The following is a 25485-nucleotide window of genomic DNA, read 5'->3' as shown; positions in this document are numbered from 1 at the left end:
AAAAGCCTGTAGCTGTGAACCAAATGAGAGGTTTTTGCATCCATCCCTGTCTCAGCCTCTCAATGATGCACTGCTCTCGCCTCATGCGTCAGCAGCTGCCCAGAGGCATCCGGCGCTTTGCCCTCTGCCCACAGCTGGGCTGCTGCTTGGTGGCATCAGGATCCTGCAGCAGCACTCGCCCTCCAAGCATTGGATGCCTGAACACTGCCTGTTCATCTGCCCAAAGCCAGCAAGCAGCTCAGAAAATTCAGATTATCCTTTCCCATTTCATTCCCCACCCATGGTGGGGCTGCCTCCCTGGAAGGGGAGCCGTAAGATGGGCTCATTAACATCTGTGAAGTACAGATACTGCTGCACTAAGTGCATTGCAAAAGCTCATGGGATGGTTGTTAATTACATATTCAGTGTGGGGTTGTAATGGCATGCATTAAGAGTGGCATGGGGTCCCCACTTTAAATAATGGGGATGAAACAAATTAAACATTTGCCCCTGTTTTGTGGGCTGAAGAATGCAGCTCAGGAATATTTTAACCACTGCGCTGTCATCTCAAGTACCTCCACACCACAAAGGAGCAGAATGAAACAGCCTTCACATAGCAACTCCTAATTTCCTAAAAGCCTTTATGTAACATTCTCCAAATTGCACAGCTTGGTATAGCGATCCCACTAAATTTTTACCAGAGGAGAAAGACATACCAGCACTTGCATTACCCAACCTCTGCATACACTGCAATGTGGAAGACCCTTTGCAGAGCATGACCACTCCCAGGCTCCCCAGCAGAGCCTCTCTTAATTGGGCGGTGGGTGCAAATGTCTCCGGTAAAGGCAACTGGTGGACAAGTGGGAGATTAAGCTCAGAAACCTCACAGGAGCGGATAGCAGCATGGCAAAACGCTGGGGAGGAAGCAGTGGGCAGCTAGGTATAATACCAGGGATGACAAATGCCTGGGATGACTGTGGAGCTGGTGTGTCAGTGCCAAGATATTGGAGGAGTCTTCATCAGGAAGATCGTAATTCCTCCTGAAAAGGACCTGGCTCAGCCCCTGCAATAGAGCATTTTACTGCAGTCTGCACAGTAAAAGGTGTCCAAAAAAGGAGGACACTGATATGTGTGTTAATCAAGTGAAGAACCATCTACAAAGAAAAGGCATGGATCTGTCTTCCAGTTGAGGAGCTATAAATAGCCTTGCATACTTGCTTATCAGATTGGTTCGGCTGCAGGGATAATCTCCTGGAGAAAGCAATGGAAGCCCTGTTATGTTGGATATTTATAACTAGATGAAAGCCTAGAAAATGCACAGTCGTGTCAATCTTGCGCTCGTGCAGCAAGATAGGGTGTGTGAGATCCAATTAGTCTCTTCAGTTTAATATAAGGTCAAGAATGGCTCCGTCTTTCCAGCTCCACAAGAACGAAGCAGGGTCTCTTGAAGCACTCTGAGTGGCAACAGAAGCATGGTGAGATATTCCCATAGGGTCACAGTGGTCACAGAGCTCTCTAGTAGGATGACATCACCCTCCCTGCACAAACAAGGCATGTCCCATGCCGCTGACAGATCCGGAATGCAATGGGAAATATGGCCCCAATGGACCAACCCAACGCAACCAGAAAGTTGTGATCCCCAAACAACGTGTCCTGGCTCCTGAGTCCCCTTATTGCCCGCTTAAAGCATCACAGCCCTCACCCCAGCCCCACAAGTTCACTGAACTGCCATTGCCAGATAATCTGCAGAGCACCAGGGTGATGGAGTTAATGCCAGTAGATCCCCCAAGCTGTGCCCTGCCGCGGCCTCGGCTCTCACTGGATTTTATGTATGTCGGGGCGGGTGCTGGAGGCAGCAGGACGCCCAGCAGCTGCCATGGGAGGGGAACTGGGCTGGGGGCAGTGAACAGAATGGGGGCTCCAGCACACCATTATCCTGTGTGCACCCAAAGAACTGCGAGGTTCTGTGGCTGCAAGGTGACTTCTGTTCTACGCTGTGAGCACTTACATCTCCTATGCAGTGGGAAAGCTGAATTAGTGGAGTGGGTTAGGGCCGGGGACTCCAAAGGTGCTTTGCCCCCACAGCAGCCCCTACTCTGAGCAGTATCCCCTGGCCTTAGAACCATAGAGCCATAGAATTTCTCCACTTGCAAGGGACCAAGGGGATCACTGAGTCCAACCCCGGGCTCCAAAACCACCCAAAATCCAAAGCCTATGTCTGAGAGCATTATCCGAATGCTCCTTGGTCTCCAGCAGCTCAGAGCCCTGCCCACTGCCCTGAGCAGCCTGTTCCATGCCCACTGCTTTCTGGGGCAGAGCCTTCTCCTAACATTCAGACAGACCTTCCCCTGATGCAGCTCCATGCCTTTCCCTCACCTCCTGCCCCTTTCACCAGAGAGCAGAGATCTGTGCCTTGTTTGGGTCTGCTCATCACATAACATCCTGGCAGGAAGACAATGAACACGCCAAGGACTGCAGAATGCCCTCCATCTCCTACTGCAGAATTTCCAGGTTCTCCTCTCTCACCTTCCTCCTCCTTCACTTTCTCTGAGTCATCTGCCACATTCATGAGCTCAAGATCCCCTCTCTCAGCTCCAACACCACCGCTCTGCTGTACCCAGCAGCACAGCCACATGCAGCTCCCTTCACACAAGACCTTTGTGCATTCTGCATGCACCTGGCTGGTACTTGAGGGCTCTTGACAAGTCCACTGCAGTCATCCTGCACCAGAAACCTCTCCATACTGCTTTTCCCAGTTGTCTGGCTTGTGCTCTTAGGAAGAAAGCTGACTGCACGACACTCTCAAGCAGGAGGGTGTCTCGTATTGCCAGAGCATCCAATGGATTTGGGAGCCCAGCCAGACCCAGCTGAAACTTGCCTTGCTTTGTTGGGCACAACATTATCCCAGGAACTAACCTGTGAAGAAGGAGAAGATGGACTGACAGACCTTCAGGCCCCCAAGTTGCTCTGGGCCCCCTCTGTGCTGTAAGAGGGGAACCCAGCATGCTTCCCAGCTCCAAGATTTTCTGAACACTCTCAGCTTTGTCCCAAAGTCAAGGATGCTCCCAGAAGCAGGAGATTTCAGGAGGACCCTTAGCACTACCTTCCTCTACTCCGAGAGATTCCCCAGCAAGCTCCCCCTAAGTACAAGAGCACAGAAGACAGCAGGTAGAGGAAAATTGGCGTTATGTGCACAGCCAGAGCCAAGGCTGAAGAAGCAACTGAAGCCGGCCAGAGAAGCTAGCTTGGGGCAGGGACTGCTTTGAGGCAGTCAGCAGGCAGCACGAAGGCAGCATGGGGACAATGACTAGGGGTGAAGTTGTGCCAGGGCAGAGGAAAGCCAGCATTGCTGTGGTGGGATGGCAGATGCCTCTGGTAGGGCTTTGTAGGATGGACTCAAGCAAGAGGTGACCTGAAGGGCCCTGCTGGAGTCCTTAGGATTACCATCACCCTGCTCCTGGGTCCTCAGCCCCATGCATTCCCTGTGCCACTAAACCTCTTCTTTGCTCCCCAGCGAAGCTTTACATCTCCAAGAGCGCAGCATGGAGCTGAGCACAACCCAGTACCGCTGCCCTCTGCCTTGGGGTAGGCATCACAGGACCTTCTGTCCACAGTCTCACCATGGGCAGCCCCTCTGTGTGCTTATATCCACGCTGCATCCTCAGAACAGCCTTTTGGGCCCCCTATCATGCTGTTAGAACTGCCTCCTAGCCCTGCCACCTCCTGCTATCCCCTCAACTCTCCCCACCCCACCATGCCTTTGCTGCTCCTTTGCTTTTTGCCTCCCAGCCCTACCAAGCTGCATGTGGGAGCCCCATCTGACCAAGGCACAGAGTCTAAAGAGCCTTGGGTGCAGGGTCCCCATGGTGGGCACAGACACGGGTGCCGCCAGCACCTACCATTCTCAGGGTGCTCCATCTCCCCAATGCTGCCATCAGGCGTGGTGCGCTCATAGTGGTCCTCAGGCAGGGCCAGTGGCCCAATGCGGGGCCCCGATGATGATTTGCTGCTGGGAGTCTCCGACTCCTCCAACCCGCTGTCATAGTAGCTGTGCTGGGAGGGGTCTTGTAGGTCCTGGGCCTGGCTGGCTGCAGAGAACGTCACTCGGCGATGAGGTAACTGTGGGAGGAGAGAAGAGAAGAGGTTTTCATTTGCTGGGTGGTTGACATAAAGCAGGGCGCATCAGAATTGACCCCACATTGAAGGCAGAGGGTCAGCAGGGAATACTGTTCAAGGGACCTTGTGCCCATCATCTCCTCTGGCCCCTGCCTCCTTTGCCACCAAGGAGGACACACAGTTTGTATATCACAGAATCGCTAAGGTTGGAAAAGAACACTAAGATCATCCAGTCCAACCATCAACCCTTCACCACCATACCACTAAACCGCGTCCCTCAGTGCCACAGTTCTCAGCCTACAGGCTCTAAACGGCCCCCATAAGCGCCGTGCCCTGAATTACGGGCTGGCCTCCACCCCAGCCTTCATGCGGTCTCCTTGCCCTCCACTTTGCACGCACCCTTGGTGCTCTTGGAGACCCATTTCCATCAAAAGCCTTTCTAATGGGATCAAGGCTCAGCACAAAGCCTCGGGTGACATCATTCCCACCTTACAGCCTGCAGCTCGTCGCCTCTCACTGTAAGAGATGCTCCATCATGGGTCACGATCGCTTCTTCTGTGTGCTCGTTAAACACTGCCAAGCCCTACTTCACACTTGCTCTCCCTCATGTTATGGAAGAGCTGCTGCAAAGAGCCATTAAACTGCATCATCAGCCTCCTTCAAATCCTTCCAGAAAATCCCTCTTTGTCATGATTAGTGAGGAGTGGAAAGAGTAAGGCAAGTTCACAGGGCAAAACCAGGATGATGAGAACACAAACACCAAGAGAGAATGACACACAAAATCAACATCGCAAGGAGCTGCTCAGTGGGACTGGGAAATGATGGGGAGGCAAAGAGCCAACACACTGAAAGGCAGCACCATTCAGGCTAAATTCCACTTTCACTGCAGTATTTACCAAGATGGAGTGGCAATCAGGCATCCCACACAGCCAGCACCAAGGAGGACAGGGAAGGAATCAAGCCTAACCAGGGGAAGGAACACACAGGGAGCATTTAAATGAGCTTGCTGCTTTTAGGTTGGTTGGACCTGATTAAATTCACCCCAGGTGCTTAGAGACCTGATTTAAGGAACTTCAGAGCTGTTAGGGCTTCTTCTTCTTTTTTTTTTTTTTCTGCTTTCTTTTTTTTTTTTCTTAAGAATTTTTACAGGTTGAGGGAAGCTCCAGAAAAGTGGAAGAGAGCTAAAATAGCGCCTGTCTTTAAAGACGAGAAAAAAGAAGATCTGGAGAATTATAAAACAGTTAGCTTAATTTCAGTTCCTGGAAAAATACTGAAACAGATAAAAGAACTCTTTGTAAGTACCTACAAGATAACAAGGAAATGAGTAACAGCCACGGTAGGTTTGTCACAAACAAACATGTCAAGGCATTGAACTTCTCCCTTTGAAAAGACATCAGGCCTTGTGGATGGAGGAGGAGCAGTAAACGTTACAGCTTGGCTTTCGGAACTTTTCTGACACTATTTTAGATGGCATTCTCATGAGGAATGCAGGGAAGTGTTGTAGGTGCAGCGTAGCACTTCTCCGCTTTGCTAATACGGTGCATCTCGCTGCGGGGTGGATGCAAAGCCTTTAGAAAGTCATATTCAGAAAGTAATTACTGGAGACAAGTCTTACAGGCGGGACGATGTTTCAAATGAAATTCTCCGGGTTTTGTCCCGCGTCTGTTGCTAGCCTGTATTTTCATTAACGGCTCGGATGACAAATGTGGAATATATCTGTCACATTTACACACTTGGGAAAAATAATCACCACGAAAGCAGCAGGCTGGCTGAGGGATTGGGGGCTGCAGCAGATCATGGGTTGGCTATCTATCAGCTGTGTCAAAGCCTCACAAAAAACGCATCTATATTGGGATGCATAAGCAGGATATTTGTCTTGAAGTCACACTGTGCTTGGTGCCAGTAGGGCTTCAGAAGGATTGTAGAAATGCCATGTCCAGTCTGGAACATCACATTCATTGAATCATAGAATCACTGAGGTTGGAAAAGATCTGCAATATCATCCAGTCCAACCGTCCACCTATCACCAATAGTTCTTACTAAAAGCCATGTGCCCCAGGGAGGCAGAGAGAAATAAGAAAATATCCTGATAAGCAGGGAAAGACTGAGGATAGAGGTCTGGGGAGGAGAAGGCAGAAGGTGTAAAGCTTATAGATCAGGGAATCATTACAGTTGGAAAAAATCTCCAAGGCCATTAAGTCCAACCGTCAACCCATCCCCACCATGTGCCCATGTGCTGCATCAACACATTTCCTGATTTTCCTGAACACCTCCAGGAACAGTGACTCCACCACCTCCCTGGGCAGCCTGTGCCAATGCATTACCGCTCTTTCTGAGAATAAATTGTTCCTAATATCCAACCTGAACCTCCCTGGGTACAACTTAAATACATCACCTCTCATCCTATTGCTGTCACCTGGGAGAAGAGGCGAATCTCCACCTTGCTACAATCTCCTTTCAGGGAGCTGCAGGGAGTGATAATATCTCCTCATAGCCTCCTCTTCTCCAGACTGAACCATCCTTTCTGCAAATGCTTTCTTCAAAGAGAGAACAGTGGGCTGCTCCTTCCTGCCATTAGCAGGATGGAATTGCCTCCACCCGCAGGGAGGAAGATGGAGGTTCCCAGAGCAGAAGAAATACCTACGTAGGTTTGGCAAAGCGTAAGAAATCCCTAAAAGGGGAATGTGCCATGCAGGAGTAGCAACTCTGAGAGTCACAGAGCTCTGGACCCAGCCTATGGCAGCTATCCTACCTCCCCAAACATCTGCTCCCGAACAGCATCTTTTCCTACAGAACACCTCCATCAGGTACCACACCTGGCTGGTAGAGGGGCAAATCCAGCACTCCCAGCCCTGCTCCCTCATGCACACAGCACTGTGGGCTCAGAGACCCTCAGCCCCGCACAGTCCCCACCACGCTGGGATGAGATAATAGCAGCTTGTCTCTGGCTGAGGCTCCCCACCCGCACAGCCCTGTTCTGGACTCAGCACGGCAAGACACTGGCTCCGTTTGTCTGGCTCTGACTTGCAGAAATTGGGTTTTGTCTGACCTCTCTCTGTGAGGTCAATGCGCCTTTCAGCAGCAGCGCTCCCTGTACAAGAAGCTGCTTGTGCAGTGCGACCGAGGCACCCCTCAACCTTCTCCTGCTGTTATACAAGCTGGCTTCCTCAAGCCCCAGCCACAAGCTGGGTTTTGAGCCAGCCACTCCATTTCATGGCCCTCCTCTTTGCTCACCCCATTTTTCCCTTTCTATCCCTGTAAGGTCGGATGCATCTCAATGCTCCGTTCCTGCTACCACCTCCCAGCTCACACCCCTGGGTCAGAGCAGTGTGAGTGCCCAGCTGAGCTCCTCCTGCACTGCAATGCTCTGCAGGACACTCATGGGCATCCCCTGCTTCTCACCACACGGCTTTGCGTTAAGATGCGCTTTGTTTCCTCAGGCCCGCTTTACCAAGCAATCTGGATCGCTCTGCATGACTGCTCTGTACTCATTGCAATCTCCCACTCCACCAAGCTCCATGTCAGACGCACATTTCATCAGCGTTGATTTTGTATTTACTTCCAGCTCGCTGATTGAGGCACTGAATGGCAGCGGGTGTGGACATGCTGCCAAAAGCTCCTCCAGAAGACCCCCTTCCACCAGGGACTTTCCAGCCTTTCTTCTCTATGCTGCTACTAAATCAGATCGTCACCTAGCCAGCAGTGCCCCACGTACAATGGAGAGTGTTAATTTGAAATAATAATGATAACAACAGAAGGCTTGATCAACTTGGCATCTTTGCCAAGGCTCCATCAGCCGCACATTGTCAAATAGACTCTGTGGGTCCTGGTGGTGGCCAGGACAGACTCGTGTTGGTGACACTGCCTGACCACCTCCTGTCACCACGTTGGCTGCAATCACTTGTGGTCCCCTCAGCGGGCTCCTAGCCCACAGCACGCCCCTCACTGCTGCCCTGGTTCAGGGCATCATTCCAAATAGCGGTATTCAGAACTGCGCTATCCCAAATAGTGTTGTTGCAAAGAGGCTGTATTTTGAACACCTTTGTCACCTACCAGCTCATTGGCAGGTGCCACATCCTGCCTTGTTCTCAACCCAAATTGCCAGTGCAACTTACTGAGTACTTTTGCATTTTTTTGCATAATTAACAATTTGCAAATGACGATTTCTGGTACTGCCTCCTCCTAGCACTTTTTTTTAAGTGTTCCTCATTGTATCCTGCTTGTCAAAACTGATATTCCCCCCACGGTTTTTTGTTTTTTTTTTTTGTTTTTTTGTTTTTTTTTAGCTTTCCTCGTCAATTTTCAACACTCCAAAACTACTCATTTCTACTAATCATTACACTCTCCCTCTCCCCCCCTTTTATCACTTTCCTGTTTCTCACTGCTCTCTCCGCTCTGCATGGTGTAACCATGAGCCCTCACTGTTCATCCTCCCAGGATCCTCCCCCATCCTGCTGCTCCCCACCACTGCTCCCCCTCCCCCCAGGGCCCCCATGGCTGCTGGAAAGACCCAGGGCACTCTCTGCTCCTTCCCAACTCTTCCCTTGGATGTAAACCTCCCCATCTCAAAGCAGGGCATGCACCAGGTTCATTCTGCTTCCCAACTGGGCCAATGCACTCAGCAAAACCAGGAGCTGGGCTATAAGGGAGCAGGGCTTGGTGGCGCTGCGCTGGCTCCTCCTCAAAATGCACCCGTCACACCGTCATGCTGCAGCAGGGACCACAGGGCCAGAAATTACGCCTTGCACAAAAGGAACCTTAGAATCCACCCTAGGCACCCTTTTCCTGTGGGATTAGTGCCAGAGCAGTAGAAACGTCAGAATTGTTAACCCCTTCGCTGCTCCCTGAACGCCTGCAGCCTCCGAGCCTGCTGCCAACAGAGCTTGCTTCCCCGGCCACTGCCACAATGCAGCAACTCACAGGGCTGTGGAGAGACAGCCATGTCAGACCACGGTGCCCAGAATATCAAAATAAGTGACAAGGGAGCCATTGTGGCACAGGACTTGGCCAACTTCAGATGAATTCATGATGCTCCTGGAGCTGCACGGCATCCCCTCTTACTGTTATAATGAAGACGGTGCCCAAAGCTACGCAGCTCCAACTTTTTTGTGTACGCAGGCTTTGCTGCATGTGGCAAATATTTAATCTGTTAGGGTCATGTTTGGAAGTTCCATGCAATGTGGTGCAGGCTCTGGAGTGGAGAATATTATACCCTTGGAAACTAAACGGAGCCTCTAGGAAAGCAAGATGGGAACTGCCAAGTGCAGAGCAAGGCTTTAGCTTGAGAGAACAGGGCCCAAGCTGAGCTCGTGGCCATTGCAGCCAGCTGCCTTACAGCAGCAACATGTGATTCTGCTGGGGTGTAAGGCTGGGCATGGAGCGGGCAGCACTTCTGCTGTTCTCATCTACCAGTCTGACCTCCTCTCATTTATTGGGGTCAGCTCCTCTGGTTAGCAATGGGCTGCCAGTTCTGCTCCACTTGATGTCCATGAGGTCCCGTCTGATGGCACTGCTCTTCCCTAAATCCGCGAGTCCATCCCCATATCCCACTTTGCTTTCAGAACAGCCCTTTGGCAAGGGTTGCGAGGTTTGCTCCTGACGTCCCTTCAGCTCCTTTGCTGCAGACAAATGAGGCCACAGAATGAACACAGGACAATAGGAAAGACATGGAGGGATCCATGTGGATCACACAATTTGGAAAGCACCCTCTCACCCCTCCTCGTGACTGCTCACACAGCTCCATCTCCAGCAATTAGCAAGTGCTGACCTTGCAGTCAGAGGAGAGGTGTTACAAGCCCTGCTGAAATAATGATAGCAGAACAGCCATCCCGAAATGGACATCGGATCCCGAGGCGCTATTTAATGAATAAGTCTGGGTAAAATGTGGACTGTCTCCACATAGGTGCCCTGAAGCCTCCCAAAATTTGCATGCTGCTCAAAGGAGCTGCTGAAGCCCGGTGCCAACCTGCCTGCTCAGATCGAATTTATCTAACTCATAGCAAGATCTAACGCAATTACAAACCCATTTAGACAGCCTCGGGACAGAGATTGCCTAACCTTGCAGCCTATCAGAGCTCCAAGCCCATCAAGGATGTGCAATTTGGCTTTTCTTTGGTTGAAAAGAAGACTGGAAAGGAAAATATGGAAATAAATCATTCAAAGGGTGAATCATAAAATCTAAAGGGGTCATAATCTTTATGGAATAATGTCTGAATTGGACTGACCATGGTGTCCTGAAATGTCTATCACCTTCATGCTGATAATAGAGACATTTTGATGCTGGTTGGTGTTGAGCAGAAATTGCTTGGGACACAGAAGGAGGTCGCATTGTCATATTAGAACCATCTGAAAATCCCAGGCAGAAAAAGGTTCCAGGACAGGGAGAAACACTTGAACAAAGCCCTCAAGGAAGCTGACAGCTGCCAAGTAGGAGAATAATGCTGTGAAAATAATGAACTAATCTGGCTCCTCATTGCACCCAGTGGAGCTGATGGATCGCATGGAGGGCTCTGGGGAAAGCAGGGGGTCCCAGGCAGGAGGCTTAGGCCCCTTGGAGAGAGCTAACCAAGGGATGCTTCAACAGAAGACTCTGCATGCAGAAAATGTCAATTTGCTGAAATCAGATCTTCTTTCAAGTGAACGTCTTGTTTCAAAGTTGGGGCAGGGGGGATATCTTTGCTGACATGGAAAAATGAAAAAGTGATGCTCTTGCAAAGGTGATTTTCACTTCAGAATTCAAGCCTAGTAGCGGTTATGAAACTAAATTAAAGAAAATGTCAGTCAGAATGGTGCCTTTACAAAATTATTAAGAAATCTATCTATCTATCTGTCTATCCACCTAGCTACCTACCTACCTACATACCAACCTGCCTACCTGCATACATGTCAACTTACCTACCTGCATACATGCCAACCTACCTGCCTACCTACTTACCAACCTACTTACCTACATACGTGTCAGCCTAACTACCTACATACCAACCTACCTACCTACCTACATGCATACCAACCTACCTACCTACCTATATGTCTACCTACTAACTTGAACCAAAACAAAACAGAGTCTGTCATTTCTTTCTGAATTGTTCTTAAATACAAATTTTTAGCTCGATGGTGATCCCACTTTCTAACCAACTCTTTCCATAGACAAGGCGCAGAAGCTTGACCGGTTACTGGAGGAGCTGTGTCTGTTCCATAGGTCAGCGTGCTCTGGACATCCATAGATCCCTCCCACCAGTTTGCACATATTGATGTTGGGTGAGAGATATCACCTTCATTTGGAGAAATCGAGGAGATGAGACAGTAGTACTGTTGTGTTGAAGTACACTTGTGTCTGGCATCTTCTGCAGGAGCACAAAGCCATGTAGGTGGTGGAAGAGCACTGTGACCCTGCACAGGGATCTGGGGCAGAGCAGAGACTGCACCCAACAGCGTGGGCTGGAGGTGAACAGGTGCACACTTGTGGTGCCCTGTGTTCTGTGCTGCTCCCACGTGTGCAGGATCAGGATCCCGCTCAGCAACATGTATGAGGCATACGAACTGGTTTCCTGCACATGCAGAGAGGTGGAGGTGCTGGTTGACAGGAGTCAAAGGGCTGATAACAGCAGGACTAGGGGAAATGGTTTTAAGTTGAAGGAGGGAAGATTTAGGTTGGATGTTAGGGGGAAGTTCTTTACTAGGAGAGTGGTTAGGCCCTGGAACGGGCTGCCCAGGGAGGTTGTGGATGCCCCGTCCTTGGATGTGTTCAAGGCCAGGTTGGACAGGGTCCTGGGCAACCTGATCTGAATGTGTATGTTTGGTGGCCCTGCTAGGCAGGGGGGTTGGAACTACATGATCCTTGGGGTCCCTTCCAACCCGGGTGATTCTGTGATTCTGTGATTCTGTGATTCTGAGTCATCTGACCACCCATCAAAAGCAGCAGAATTCTAGAGCAAGCCATCGAAGAGAGAAGGTGGAAGGTACAAAGCCTGGTGCAATGTGGTCTCCAGCATGACTGGAAAGAAGAGTAAGGGGAGTCCCACCAAAGCCTTCAGTGGTCAGCTGCAAGACTCACCATGTGTGTCTCACCCAACGGCAGGATCCCTCAGCATGGGCCACCTAAGAAAGTCCCAAGTACTTGCCCCTCTATGTTCCCTAGTGACATCACAGCCCTAAAGAGGTCTGGTTGTGAAGAACACCTCAAAGGGACAAGAAAAGTGTAGATGTGGCACTGGGAGACATCTGTGGGCATGATGGGGGTGGGTCGATGGTTGGACTTGATCTTAGTGGTCTTTTCCAACTTTAATGGCTCTGTGATTCTGTGATTTGATGACCAGTTTCTGCTCCACCTGCCTGTTCAAATCCTGCTTGTAGAACAATATTCCCAGATGAGTGGAAATTCCTAAAGGAATTGCATATCTGCTCTCCTAAATTTAATCTCTCATCCACTCAGTTCCTTGTGTGAGCTGTCAAATCATGCACCAGACCTTGCAGATTGTGGTGCAAGCGAAAAATCTGGATAAAAAATCTGCAAAACATCAGAGAAGGTTCCTGAGCTCTGTTCTATGGAAAAAAAAGGAGACCTGATGGTCCCTAATAAACTGTGATCTTCATGAAATCCTAAGGAAAAGCAGCTCTGGCCCCTCCAGGCAGCTCAAATCAATGTCGCAACACCCCAAAAGGTCTCACTCAGCCTGAATAATAAAGAAGGGCTTTTTTTCATCTGGAATACCGATTTCCCTTCTATTGGGCTTGAGCTCATTTGATGAAGAAGCAGAAAGATTAACAGATTAGTGTAAAGAAACATCAGACATCACATTAGCAAGATATTTAAAGCAGGATTGCAGCCCTGAGTTCAGACAAGACAAAACCCCGCAGCAGGGACTGATATCTGTCAGATCCTTCCTGGCAGCAGCTTTGCAGATGCTCAGGAGCATGGGGGAGTTTGGAGCATGTGAACAGCAAGCTGTGTGGGAGCCAAATAGCTGCAGGCTTCCAGGTTGCCTGGGCCTTTGGAGATCTCTCCAAGGAGCTGAATCAGGGCACTCTGCTCTGGATTCTTTGCTGCGAAGCGAGGTCTATCCCAGGGGAGAAGTGGTGGTCTGCTGCCTTCCCAAAATGATGGCTCTGGAGGCAGCTTTGATGAATCCTGCCCAGCTCTGTGCTTGTTTTCATAGAAGCTCAGGCATTTCGCAAGCCAAGAGGTGCTCATGAGGATGTTTTGCTAATGGGGTGAGGACATCTCTGGTGATCTTTGGGCAGGATCCTCAAGTGAATGCCCAAATGGGTGTAGATGACGTGCTAATTCAGGCAGGATGTGTCCTGCCCTCCCGGCAGGTCACTGCCACAAATCTGCTCTCCTCCCACCCACTCCTTCCTGCCAGGAGCTAAAGGGCTGAGGCAATGCACAGCTCCCACCTGGGGAACAAGCAGTGTGCAATAACTGAGACAGAGCCAGAGGTGACAAGGAGGTGCCAAAGTGCTGGAAGTGGCATGCACCCAACAAGGAAAGGACAGGCCTGTTGCAAGGGAAGCAGAAGGTGAAGCAGAAGGCGTGTTCATCTTTCTGCTATAGTGGAGAGATATTGGCACAGGCTGCCCAGGGAGGTGGCAGTCATCATCCTTGGAGGTGTGTGAGAAAAGGGTAGATGTGGCACTGAGGGACGTGGTTTAGTTGGCATGGCAAATGGGTTGATAGTTGGACTTGATGATCTTGTTGTGTTTTTCCAACCTTAATGATTTGATGACACCACGATCCCAAGTTGAAGCGTCCCAGCTGAGCAGTGTGTGCTCCTGGGAAGATGAGGACTGTGGGAAGAGCCCTGTCTGGAGCAATCTCTACTGAACATCTCAGTTTCTCCCATAAGCACAGTGTGGGTTGTGCAAGTGAAGCCAGGAAGGACTGGCTTGCAGGACAGTGGGTAGGAACACAGCTCTCCCATGGAGCTGAGCTGTGCCCAGCTTTTGTAGTATGACTGGAATGCACGGCGAGTAGGCTGGGGAGGGATGAAGGTGCTTTGGGCTTGGCTTAGGGCTCAAGTCCAGAGGCATCTTTCAAAACAAGAGAAGAGAGGGGTTCAGCCCCACAGAGCACCCTGCAAGGTGTCAGCTCAGCTTCTGAATGTCCTCTGTACCTCTGGGCAGACACCAGATCTAGGGCCACAAGCACACAGTGGTCACTTCATTGCATGCCCCACTGGGCTGCCTTTCCCATCACAGCTCCCAGGGACAGAGCTTTGGTCTGCACATCTGCCCCACAACACCCCACCCTTCCTGCCCTATATCACACACCCTCTCATTACCTCCCACAGCACCCCAGCCCAATCCTTACCGTACCCTCCTTCCTCCCTCTGCTGCATCCCACCCCAAAGATGCACCCCAGGCATCATCTCGCATCTCATCCGCTGCATCCTTCCCTCTCCCCCTTTGCAGAGAGATGCGAAAATGCTGGGAATGCATGCTGGCATTGCAGAAATCGCTGTGCTCCCCCTCCCCCCAGGATCAGGGTGCCTGATGTAGCAGGCTGCAGGGCTGAGCCCCGCTCCAGGCTGCTCCAGGAGCAGCACTGCAGCTGACAGCCCGGCCGAGCGGGCAGAGCGGTGCCAGGAATATCAATCAGTGTGCCTTGGCCAGAGCCAGCGCTTTCATTGCGCCGGGACTTGCAGGATCTGCTGAGCTGCAGGGACGCGGGCTCAGCATCCATCAGGATTTGGGAGGAGAAAGATATGGGAGAGGGGGAGGAGACTGCCTGAGTAGGGCAGGAGGAAGGGAGCAGTCAGGAGAGAGGGATGGAGGGGGGCAGATGTTGCAGTGGAAGACTGGAGGTGAAAGGCAAAGGGAAAAGGGGGCAGTGGGCCAGTGGCTGGCTCAGCAGGACAGGGAGGAGGAATGGGCAGGAGTGGGGGCTTGGGGCTGCAAGGCCAGCATGTTGTGGGGAGAGCGTAGTGCACAGGTATGAAGGAAGAGAGTTCTGTGCAAGCCACCAAGAGAGCAAAGGATGATGTCCCCAAATCCAATGGGGACAGGGGCTGCCAAGCAGGAGAGATTTGATGTTCTCCTCAGGAGGGTGGGGACAGGAAGCACCATGCCTACCTGTCAGACACTCCAATCACCACACCGCTTACACCCTACTGTCAACTTGTTGTGCAGTGCAATCTGCATACAGCCCCGTGCCACCTCCTCTTGGGACAACACAGTACCCATCCACATGCCACCTCCTCCTACATGGTTGCCACCCCTGTGCCACCTCCTCCTCAGGCACTGTAGTATCCGACCCCATGCCAACTCTCCTAGGACAACACGGCACCAATCTCCACATCATCTCCTCCTGCAGGAGACGTAGCTCATCCCATCACCATGCAGCCTCCACTGGAGGATGCAGACAGGGAGCATCCCACTTCTCACCCTCCTTGGCACTCCCCATGCACACTCAGGGCCCTGCACTACATCCTCAGGCACACTGAATCTGCATCAGTTCAAAACGAGCCAGAGATCAGGAGCTGATTTGCATTTTGGGAACTGCTCCCAGCACAGCTTCTATCCATAGCAGGGGAAAACAGGGCAGGTCCCCCCTGAACCCTCCGCTCCATCTGCAGCTCAGTGCTGGATCCATTTATCAGCTCATTCCACGTGAGCGACCTTGACAAAATCCAATGACCCGGGACGGCAGGAGACTTTCCCAGACATCTGCCAACACCTAAACCTGCAATTTATGGAGACTTACAACTAAATTCTACCACAAGACAATTTCATTTCTGTCCATTACAGCTACAATATTCCTCTTATTCCCCCCCACCTGCAGAGAGTAATTAATGCTGCGCTGCACTGCCTCGCCTGTAGGCAGGTGCAGGTGCCTCTGCTGAGCTTGCAGCAGTGTGCCCAAGCCAACATCACTCCCAGCTGGCTTTGTGAGCAACAGGGGGCCGTAGTGACCTGGGCAGCTTTGGGTTCGTGCATCCAGGAGAGGAGAAAGGAGGGAAAAAAGTAGAAGAAATGCCCCAGCTGATGGGGGCTGGGACGGAGGTAGAAGAAAATACTTCAGCACCTGAATGTGGTTGTGTTCTGGCTGAGGGTTCATCAAAGAGCTGCTGAGGGCAAGGAGGGAAGGGAAAGTGCTTTCGGATGGTTCCCGAAGGGCTGTGAGGAGAAGCCACATCTCCAGCCTGGCTGGCCCATCCCTGCAGGGCTGCTGCTGGAGGTGGGTGCCTGTATCTCTTTTCCTCTTCTGCAGCCACCGCACTTCCCGCAGGGCACAGCCCTGCCTGCCCAGGAGGCCCAGACGCTTCCCGGCCGGTTGACGATAAAACCTGACGCTGTTAGCAAAATAAACGGGGAGGCTGGAAGAGCCAAGGCTGGCACCAGGCTCAAACCACGGAAGCCAGAAGCACTGGTTTCCCCAGCTGATCTAATCTTTCCCAGCGCCAGACCTCCTCTCCCCAGCGGGCTGGTGGGGCCGGTTGGAGCCCCTGGGGAAAAGGTGAAGCCAGTGCCTCCTTGCACCCCAAGTTGAACCAACAACTTTGAGAAGGAGGGAGAAGAGCCAGAGAAGGGGGACCGCGATCTTTTTGGGGAGCACGGCAACCTTGCTCCATTGCAAGCCTGTTTGGGAGGACATTTCCTCCACAGTGCTGACGCTTGTCGCGTGGTGGGGCGGGAGCGCCTTGCTTTGGGTGCCCCCCCCCCCAGCGCTGCTGACGCACCCAGGCTCCATCTGCACCCGCTTCCTCATTGCAGCACTGCGGCAGGATTTGGGTCATGCTACCAAGGCAGGGCTCTGCTCCTCCGCCTGCTGGCCTGGAGAGGTGGAGGTCTTATGTGGACATGGGGATGGATAGGATGAAGGAGAAGGCATGGTACAGGGATACTGGGGTGTATGTGTGGTGAACCGTGTCCTGGAGGAAAGGCTCCTTGGAAGGCTGGAGATGGGAGAAGTCATGCAGGGAGTCAGCGCCCTGGGACCTCTGGGTTGGCTACTGGGGGATGGGGGAAGGTTACGGAGGGGCTGGCCCATGAGAACATTGTTTCTGGGCAGCAGGGACGTGGGAAGCCTGCCTGGGAAATGGCCGGGAGCCAGAGCAGCTTCAAGGGCAGCACGGAAAATAAGGCACAAGCGGTCAAAAATAGAAAACTTTATTGAAGTCAAATCCAACAAGGCAACAGAGCTCAGCCCTACGGCAGGAGCCCAGCCTGCCGCTTGGGGCTCTCCATGGGGCACTGGGGTACAGCACGGCGCGAGATGGACCGAGTGGTCCTCACCCACGGGCCAGGAACAGATGAAGCCACCCGTCCCCTCTCTCCCTCCCTAGTAGCTAAGGACAGAGCTGAGAACAGAGCTAAGGGCAGACCCGACAGGTGCCAAAGCAGAGATGAGGTGCAAGCCAACTGGTCAGACAGCGCGAGGAGAGAAGGTTCCACAAGCTCCGGACCCCTGCGGTCCTCCCACAACCTCCAAGCACACCAGCCAGCAGCCTGGTCCTGCCCACACCCTGCCCCATGTGCAGCACAAGTCCCGGCCAGACGCAGAGCAGTGAACTAACCGCAGCACACAGCAGAGACCCCGCATCCCACAACTCTGACCTCCCAGCCCCATGCCACCAGTGAGGAGCCCCATGTGAGGAAAGCTGCTGGGTCCCAATGCTTTCACTGTGCCAGTGATGGCAGAAGGCCCAAGCCCTGAGGAAGGCAGAACCCAAGCCTGGGAAAAAGGCAGTGCTTTGCTCCCCTGCCCAACCCCACCTGCCCAGCCAGCGCAGCAGGTGCTGTGCTCCAGCTTTTGCGATGCTCTGCACAGGGAGCTGGACACAGCTCTGTGCTCACATTGCCCCAGTGACCATCAGTCCCCAGAGAATACCCAGCTGGGTGGTGTCCCTCCGGCGCTCCCCATGCAGAGGCACAGGCGTGCAGCAGCCTGTGTGTCACCACCACCCAGGTCCCAGCCCCGGGCGCTGTGACAAGGACTGCAATGCTCTTCTGTCCCTGTCCCTTCCCCGCCCCGCAGTCCAGGCTCACTCCCACACCTCGGTCCAGATGGGTCCCCGGTGCAGCGGGGGGGCCGCTGCCGGCCTCAGGATGAGCTCTCCTACCTGCTTGTTGGTGTATTTCTGGGGATTGGTGCGGTAGCTGTAGTCCGAGTACTGCTCGGAGCCCGTTGAGTTGTTGTCCCCGGTGCCAACAAAGGTGTTGGTGGCCGGCAGGTCCTGCACCACTTGGTGCTTCTTGGAGGCGGAGGGAGACTGGGGCTGCAGCTGGATGGAGGGCAGGGGTGAGTTGGAGCGGTAGTGCCGGCCCAGGTCCGGGCTGCCCGGAGGGTAGTTGAGGGGCAGGTGGATGCGGGGGCTGTCACTGACAGAGTCATTCATCAGGTTGAACTTGAGGGATTTCTGCAGCCCTGTCTCCTCCTCGTCCTCTGTTGGCTTGGGTGGCTTCGGAGACTTGCTCTTCTTCACCTTGTTCTTGCTCTTGCCACTCTTGCTGGCCTGCTTGGGCGCATACAGGTCTTTGGTCTCCTTCTTGCCTGCCTGGTAGCCACTCTTGGCCTCCCGCTGTCGGCAGTAACGCACCAGGACAACCAGCACGATGACCAAGGTGACAGCCACAATGCCAGCAATGACTCCAAAGAGGATGTTGCTTCTCTGCTTGCTGCGCTCATACTCAGGATCCCCAGCAATGTCTATGTCAAGTGGTGTGTCCAGGCTGTGCCCCACCAGTGTGTCCAGCAGTGTGCGATTGGCCAAAGTCTCGTTGACATAGAAGTGCACCAGGGCCGTGCCGTGCCGTGACGGCTTGCCCTTGTCGTTGACACGCACAACCAAGCGGTGCAGGCCATGGTGCTTGCGCAGGATCTCCTTTTCCAGTGTGATGTCTCCACTTTGGGGGGAGATCTGGAAGAGCTCGAAGGGGTTGCCTCCTGTGATGCTGTAGGTCAGCTCGGCATTGACGCCGGTGTCGATGTCCTCTGCCTTAACCTTGCTCACCTGCTGGCCGGGGCTCGTGTGGGGCAGAATGTGCTTGTAGGTGGCATTGGAGGGCGAGGTGATGAAGGGAGCATTGTCATTCTCATCCAAGACATTGATGGTCACCCCTACGTAGGCAGACCTGGGGGGATCCCCACCGTCCACAGCCTTGAGCCGGAAAGTGTACGTACTTTGCTGCTCCCGGTCAAAAGAGATGCTGGAGAGAATGGTGCCAGTGCCATTCTGGATGACAAAATCCCCATTGTCTTGCTCTACCGACAGCTGGATTCGGGCATTTTCTCCTTTGTCAGCATCGATCACCGTCACCATGCCCACGGGGCTGAGGGGTGGCATGTTCTCCATCACCGAGAAGTTGTAGCCGCTCAGCATGAACTTGGGGTCGTTGTCATTCCTATCCATGACGTTGATGGCCACCGACGCTGTGCCCTTCAGGCTGGGGCTGCCCTTGTCTGCCGCCACCACCAAGAACTCGTAGCGCTCCCGCTGCTCACGATCCAGCACCGCTTTCACCCGAATCTCTCCAGAGTCAGGGTCAATGGTGAAGGAGTCCTTGGAGGACGGGTCGGTCACCAGCGAGTAAACCAGCTTGGCATTGGAGCCGCTGTCTGCATCACTGGCACTCACCTCCATCACTAGGTCATTGGGCTCGTTGTTCTCAGGGAAGGCCACCTCGGTGAAGCTCTGGCTGAAGACGGGCGCATTGTCATTCACATCTACTACCTGCACCTTCAGCGAATTGGTGCTGGAAAGGGGCGGGTTCCCCGAGTCCACTGCCACAATCTCGATTGTGTAGTCCTTCACCGACTCATAGTCCAGAGGTGTGGTAGTCTGCAGGAAGTATTTCTTCTTGCTGTCGCTCCCTGTTTCGCTAGCCTGCCGCAGCTGGAAGGGGACATCCCCAGCCACCACACAGGTCACCACAGCATTCTCGCCCTCATCTCGATCGGACACCTGTACCAGAGCCACTGCTGTCTCTACTGGTACGTCCTCCGAGATATTTGCCATGCCATCCTGGTGGGTGACCAACCCAATGCCCCGAATTTCTATAGAGGGCGCGTTGTCATTCATGTCCTTGATGGTGACCACTACCTGCGTGCGGGCACTCTTGGGGTTAGCCCCCTTGTCCTTGGCCATGACGGAGAACTTGAGGGTGCTGACGTCCTCACGGTCGATGGGCCCCTGGACAGTGATGAGCCCTGTGTTGCGGTCCAGGCGCAGCAGCCGGCGCACCACATCCGATGCTTGGTGGAAGGAGTAGTCAATCTCAGCATTGGCACCCTGGTCCGAGTCGTTGGCCTTCACCTGCAGAACGAAGGGAGGGGACGGTGAATGAGAGGCCAGAGTGGGGGGAAAAGGGTGGATTTCCTCTTCTGAGGCTAAGACCTACGGGGCACCCTGAGACCGGCAGTGTGGCTGGGAGTGGCTCAGTAACAGAGGCCTTCCCTCACTCTTCCAGAGAAACCGGCTGTGCCGGTTGAGCTGAGTTCCCCTCCCGACTGGCTCCAGCATGCAGAGAATCCACTGGGAAGCAGCACTGCCAGAGCCAGGCAGCACTGGGGAGGGACAGCCCCTGCTGCACTGAGCCATCCCTTCCCACTGCCTGCAGCCAACAAGTAGGGCTCGGGTGGCTGGGAAGATAACAGTGGTGAGGCCATGCACAGTTGTGGCAGCTCCATCTCAGCTTGCACCAACCATCCCTTGCCTGTCTGCCAGCAGCTTTGCATTCTCATAAATCTGCCTAGTATTTGCTTTCAAAAGAAGATGAGGTTTGTCTAACATTTGCCTCCCTAATCGGCTCTCCGAGCAGCCTGTTCTCTGCACCATTTGCTGCCCTGCCGTTATCTTGCTCAGCAGATTTGGATGGAGAATGAAAGTTGTTAAATGTAAATTCCACCTTTTACCTCCACTCACAAAAAAAGGCGGAAGTCATTTCACCCAAAAGATAAAAGCTGAGCAATGGCAGTGGTGGTGGCTCAGCCCATTCTCCTCCCGGCCACGTGGCTCCCTTATCTGCTTCCAACTTCCATTCTCTTAACAGTGAAAAACGAATTTTTAAAAATTCACATCAGAATTAGCGAGCAGATGAGAGCCAGCCACGCTCTGCTTATTAAGATGGCAGCTGCCGATAAGCAGATGTCGCTGCTATCATCTCGATGTTGCCTCCTAGCAAGAGCAACCCGGACCCAGCCCTTGGGTTGCCCACTATGGTGCAGAGTCCTGCGTGCAGAAAGCACTCCGGTTCTGCAGACGACATCCCCTGTCTGTTTCCAAGGAGCAGCTGAGAGAATGCAATCAGTGAAAGGGTCTATGTTATGTCCATGCGCAGTGTTCAGACCAGCCTGGCGTGACTCTGGTCTCCTCCTCAGACCGTGGGTCCCAGCTCTCCCCAAAACCCGCCACCGTGCTCCTAAAGACCCTGCTGCTACTCCCGACCCTTGCCAAACTCCCCAAGGGTCCCATCCCACTGTGTTTTAGCAGAAATGACATCCCAGCCTGATGCTGTGGGCTCCTACAGCATGCAGCCCTTCTAGGATCTCCTTCCCAAAGCCCACGGGTTGTCCCTGCTAAAGCATAGGGGAGCTGGGGAAGAGCAGGAAACACAAAAAACCAACCTGGATGACGGAGTGCCCCACAGGGCTGTTTTCAGACAGCTCGGCCTCGTAGAGGGTCTTCTCAAACTTGGGTGCATTGTCATTCATGTCCACGATGGTGATGCGCAGCAGTGCACTGCTGGCCCGTGGCGGGTTGCCCCCATCCTGCACCTTGATGGTCAGGTCATAGGAGTCCCACTGCTCCCGGTCCAGGTTTCCCATGACAATCAGCTGTGGCTGCTTCTCCTCCTGGTCCTCAGCCACTTGGAGCCCAAAGAGTTCCTGTGCCTCAGGGCCAGCCAGCAGCTCGTAGGAGGCAACGCCGTTGAGCCCCGAGTCCCGGTCCATGGCTGGGGGGATGGAGAACAGAGCCCCAATGTTGGTGTTCTCAGGGATGGTCAGGGTGAGGACGGGTGAGGCGAAGTTGGGGGTGTTGTCATTGATGTCGAGCACCTCGATCTGCCCCTCCAGCAGGCGCGGGCTGTTGTTCTGGATCAGGTCAGTGATGGACACTTCGAACTCCAGGTAGCAGGGCTCTCCGGGCATCAGGTGCTGGCACTCACGCAAACTCTCCCGGTCGATGGAGGTCTCTGTGGTGTAGATGTCTCCCGTCTTGCCATCCACACGCAGGTACGGGGCCCCCACTTCCAGCTTGTAGAGGTGCCCCACGTCAGGGAAGCCGTAGTCAGAGGCCAGGCTGCCGATGAGTGTGTTGGGGGGCTGCTCCTCCTGCACTTTGTAGACCACACGCGTCCCGCAAGCAAGGGCAGGCAGCTGGCAGAGGAGCCACAGGGCCAGGCAGGAGGCGAGGGTCCTCATCCTGTGCCTCAGGGAAGCTGGAAGGACACAAAATACCTTGGGTTAAGCTGTTAGAGCTCCGGCTGCACTCTGTGGGACTGCAAAGCCACGACTCAAAAGGAAGGGGGATTCCAGGACCACCTGGCCCAAACCTCCACCAGAAAGGGCCCAGGAAGCCCGACCCTGGAGTGTCGAGTTTCCTAAGAACAACCCTGTCACCGAAACCCTGGCCCTTCCTGCAAGACACAGGAAGCCACTCCTGCCACCGTCCACCCTCTTCGTCACCGCACACTCTGTAATTACAACCAGCCAGGCATGCTAACGGGGCAGACTGCACGCAGCCTGCTGCCAGCAACCCGATGGGAGCCAGCCAGGCTGGGAAACAGCTTCTCACCACAGAGACACAGGAGCATTGTGCACCACGCACTGTGGGGACACTGCCTGCCATGCATTGCAGGGACATGGGGGAACCTGTCAGCACCACAAGGCTGTGGCAGCAAAGGGACAGGTAGGGTCCCTGTGTGGGATGTGGGGATGCAGCCCCTCAGCACTGCAGGAACATGGGGCATCACAGGGATGCAAGGATGTGGAGCACTGCTTGCACTGCAGGCGTGCCACCCCTCCAGCACTGCAGGGATGCAGTGCACTGCCACAGCAGGCACAGCACAGCACTGCCCTCCCTGAGCTGCCAGCTTTGCGCTGCAAAGGCACCACCCACCCAACACTGCAGGGATGCAGGAGCCCTGCACAACACTTGCACTGCACTGCATGCCACCTGTCCCTGGTCCCAGTAGAAGAAGGGACAGTGCCCGGCATTGTGCCAGGGGAACACTTCCCACCCTGCACTGCAGCTCCCAGCACCCATCCTGCAGTCCCTGAGCCTCCCTACAGCTCTTCATGGCCCCTGAACACAACGGGCAGCACAGCATCTCCCCTTCGCTGCACGGTCTCTAGGCAACCCCGCACCCTGCACCAGCCAAAAAGCATTCCCTGCTCCTTCCCATTCTCTCCTGCTCTTGGCTGAGATGTGCCTGGGGGGTGCCCAGGGCTGTCCGTGTCCACCTCACCGACTGCAGAAATGGTGACAGGAGCGCTGCCCCCTGCATTGCAGACGCACACTGCACGCTACACTGCAGGCACCCAGCCACTGGAAACCTCCTCCCAGCGTGCAGACACTGCAGGGCCAGTGCCAGCTCTGCAGGGACTGTCCCCTCTGCACTGAGCCACACACTTCATCACCTTCTCCTGGACACCAGCCTTTATGTCACCTGCTTCCCTGGCTGTGAGCAGACAGGGAGCCTTCACTGTATGTCCAAAAATCAGCATCCACAACATCTGCCATGGCACCCGCAGCAGCAACTCGCTCCTTCCATTCCTATCACTACCCTCCAAGCTCTGCACCCAGCCCGTGGAATGGGATGGGATGGATGGGACGGGACGGGACGGGACGGGACGGGATGGGATGGTGGTCCTCCCGCTACATGGCCAAATGCAAAATTCCTGCTCACTTGGAATCATGTGTCTCCTCAACAAGTGGAACATCCTGCGCCGGCTGCCCTGTTGCTTTCCAAGCCAGCTGCTCGCAGTCCCTCTATCCCCTTGCTTGCCCGTAGACAAATGCCTGCCTCAAGCTCTCCCTCGGCAGGTGGAAACACAGCTCTGCTTCTGAAAATGAAGCTCTGGCCCCAAAGCCCAGCTCCACTCTGCTCACTGGTCCTGCAAACACCATTTGTGCCAGAGGACAGATGCTCCCACCCCGCTGAGAGTATGCACAGCCATCCACAGGCACATTCTGGGTGGAAGGGAGGAGGAAAGCCAGCCATCCCCACCCTGCACATGGCCAGGGATGGAGGCAGGAAGCTGAGCAGGAGCACGATGTGGCTCTGCATCGATGCAAGCAAGACCCAGCAGTGAGCGTGCAAGCACACAAGCACGTGTGTGCACACGTGTACGTGTGTGCACAAGCACTGTAAAGGAGCACACCCATGCCTGCACCAGCAGAGCGCGTGCACCAGGATGGAGCTGGCACTGCTGCACTGCGCGCACACGCGTGTGCACGGAGCAACATGTGTGCGCGTGCCCCTGCCCCCATCGCCGTGTGCTGGCATGGTATCACCCCACACAGGGGGCATTTGTGCCCTGTGGATGTGGGTCTGAGCCCACGCCAAGAGTCGTCACCCCATTGCTTTGGAAATGTCTGCGCACTGAGGGTGGGGAGCATGAGGAACGGGGATCCAGAGGATGCCTGGTGGGGAGGCACCCAGCACAGGCTGTTTGCCCACGCCTGTTTGCATGAGGCTGGCGCTGACGTATCCACCCTGCCTAAACCCAGGTGTGAGGATCTCAGCTAAAGGTAAAAGTCCATGTGTGGGGCCGTGGCTCTGCCGTCACACAGCCCTGAGTCACCAGAACCAGGAGCCAGGGGCAGGAAGGGAGGCACCCCAGGGTGCCCTGCACCCATGCGGTGTTCTCTGGGATAAAGGACTGGAGCCTGAACCCTGTGTTTCCACACTGGAGGGAGCCCCCAGATTGGGGGGGCTGGAAGCAGAGTGAGGCCGTCACCCTAGAAAGAGGTGGCTGCAGGAGGAGGGTGGGAGCCAGGCACCTGGGTTTGCCAGGGGAACAAATCCTGCTTGGTGCTTGGGGTGGGGATGACACGCAGCAGACGTGAGAGCCCCGAGCAGGGTGTGAGAGAAGGAGGAAGCTCCACCATGGGGGAAAAGCACATCTGTGCAGGAGGCAGAGGCTTCCCAGGGGCCGGTGCACAGCAGCGGTCTATTTTCCCATGGGATCTAAGGACCATCCCACACTTTTTTCTCTGGTGCCAGCCACCTTTTTCCGACCTGCTGGCAGAATACAGAGTGCTTAAAAATAAAAACCCCTCCCAAAACAAGTATTCCTCGGCACACACAATTCTCCCTGCGGGGAGAGTGCGAGAAGAGACCCGACCACATGAGAGAGGCGTTAGTCACGCTGCTTAATGCATGACTGGGAAGCTCTCGGAGGACAGTGGCATGCAAAATCCAACAGAATTCACTCATTCCCCCCCA

At 54.0% G+C, this 25485-nt stretch overlaps 1 protein-coding gene across 3 annotated transcripts in view; it reads right to left on the bottom strand.

Annotated features, from left to right (window-relative positions):
• Positions 1 to 25458, bottom strand: part of PCDH1 (protocadherin 1) — a 56136-nt gene extending 30678 nt beyond the window's left edge. For all 3 annotated transcript variants that reach the window (XM_042880561.1, XM_042880559.1, XM_042880562.1), the window contains exons 1-3: positions 21659 to 25458; positions 18156 to 20348; positions 3879 to 4098 (exon numbers count right to left, since the gene is read on the bottom strand). In XM_042880561.1, coding sequence (XP_042736495.1) covers positions 3879 to 4098; positions 18156 to 20348; positions 21659 to 22456 — 3211 coding nt within the window. In that variant the 5' untranslated portion in view covers positions 22457 to 25458. The remainder of the gene's footprint in view (positions 1 to 3878; positions 4099 to 18155; positions 20349 to 21658) is intronic.
• Positions 25459 to 25485: the final 27 nt, after the last annotated feature.

This window comes from Lagopus leucura, unplaced genomic scaffold (assembly GCF_019238085.1).
Source record: "Lagopus leucura isolate 7727_CA_CO unplaced genomic scaffold, USGS_WTPT01 Super-Scaffold_100027, whole genome shotgun sequence".
NCBI lineage: Eukaryota > Metazoa > Chordata > Aves > Galliformes > Phasianidae > Lagopus > Lagopus leucura.
The sequence above is the reverse complement of the archived record's forward strand: the minus strand, read 5'-3'. Positions and strand labels throughout refer to the sequence as shown.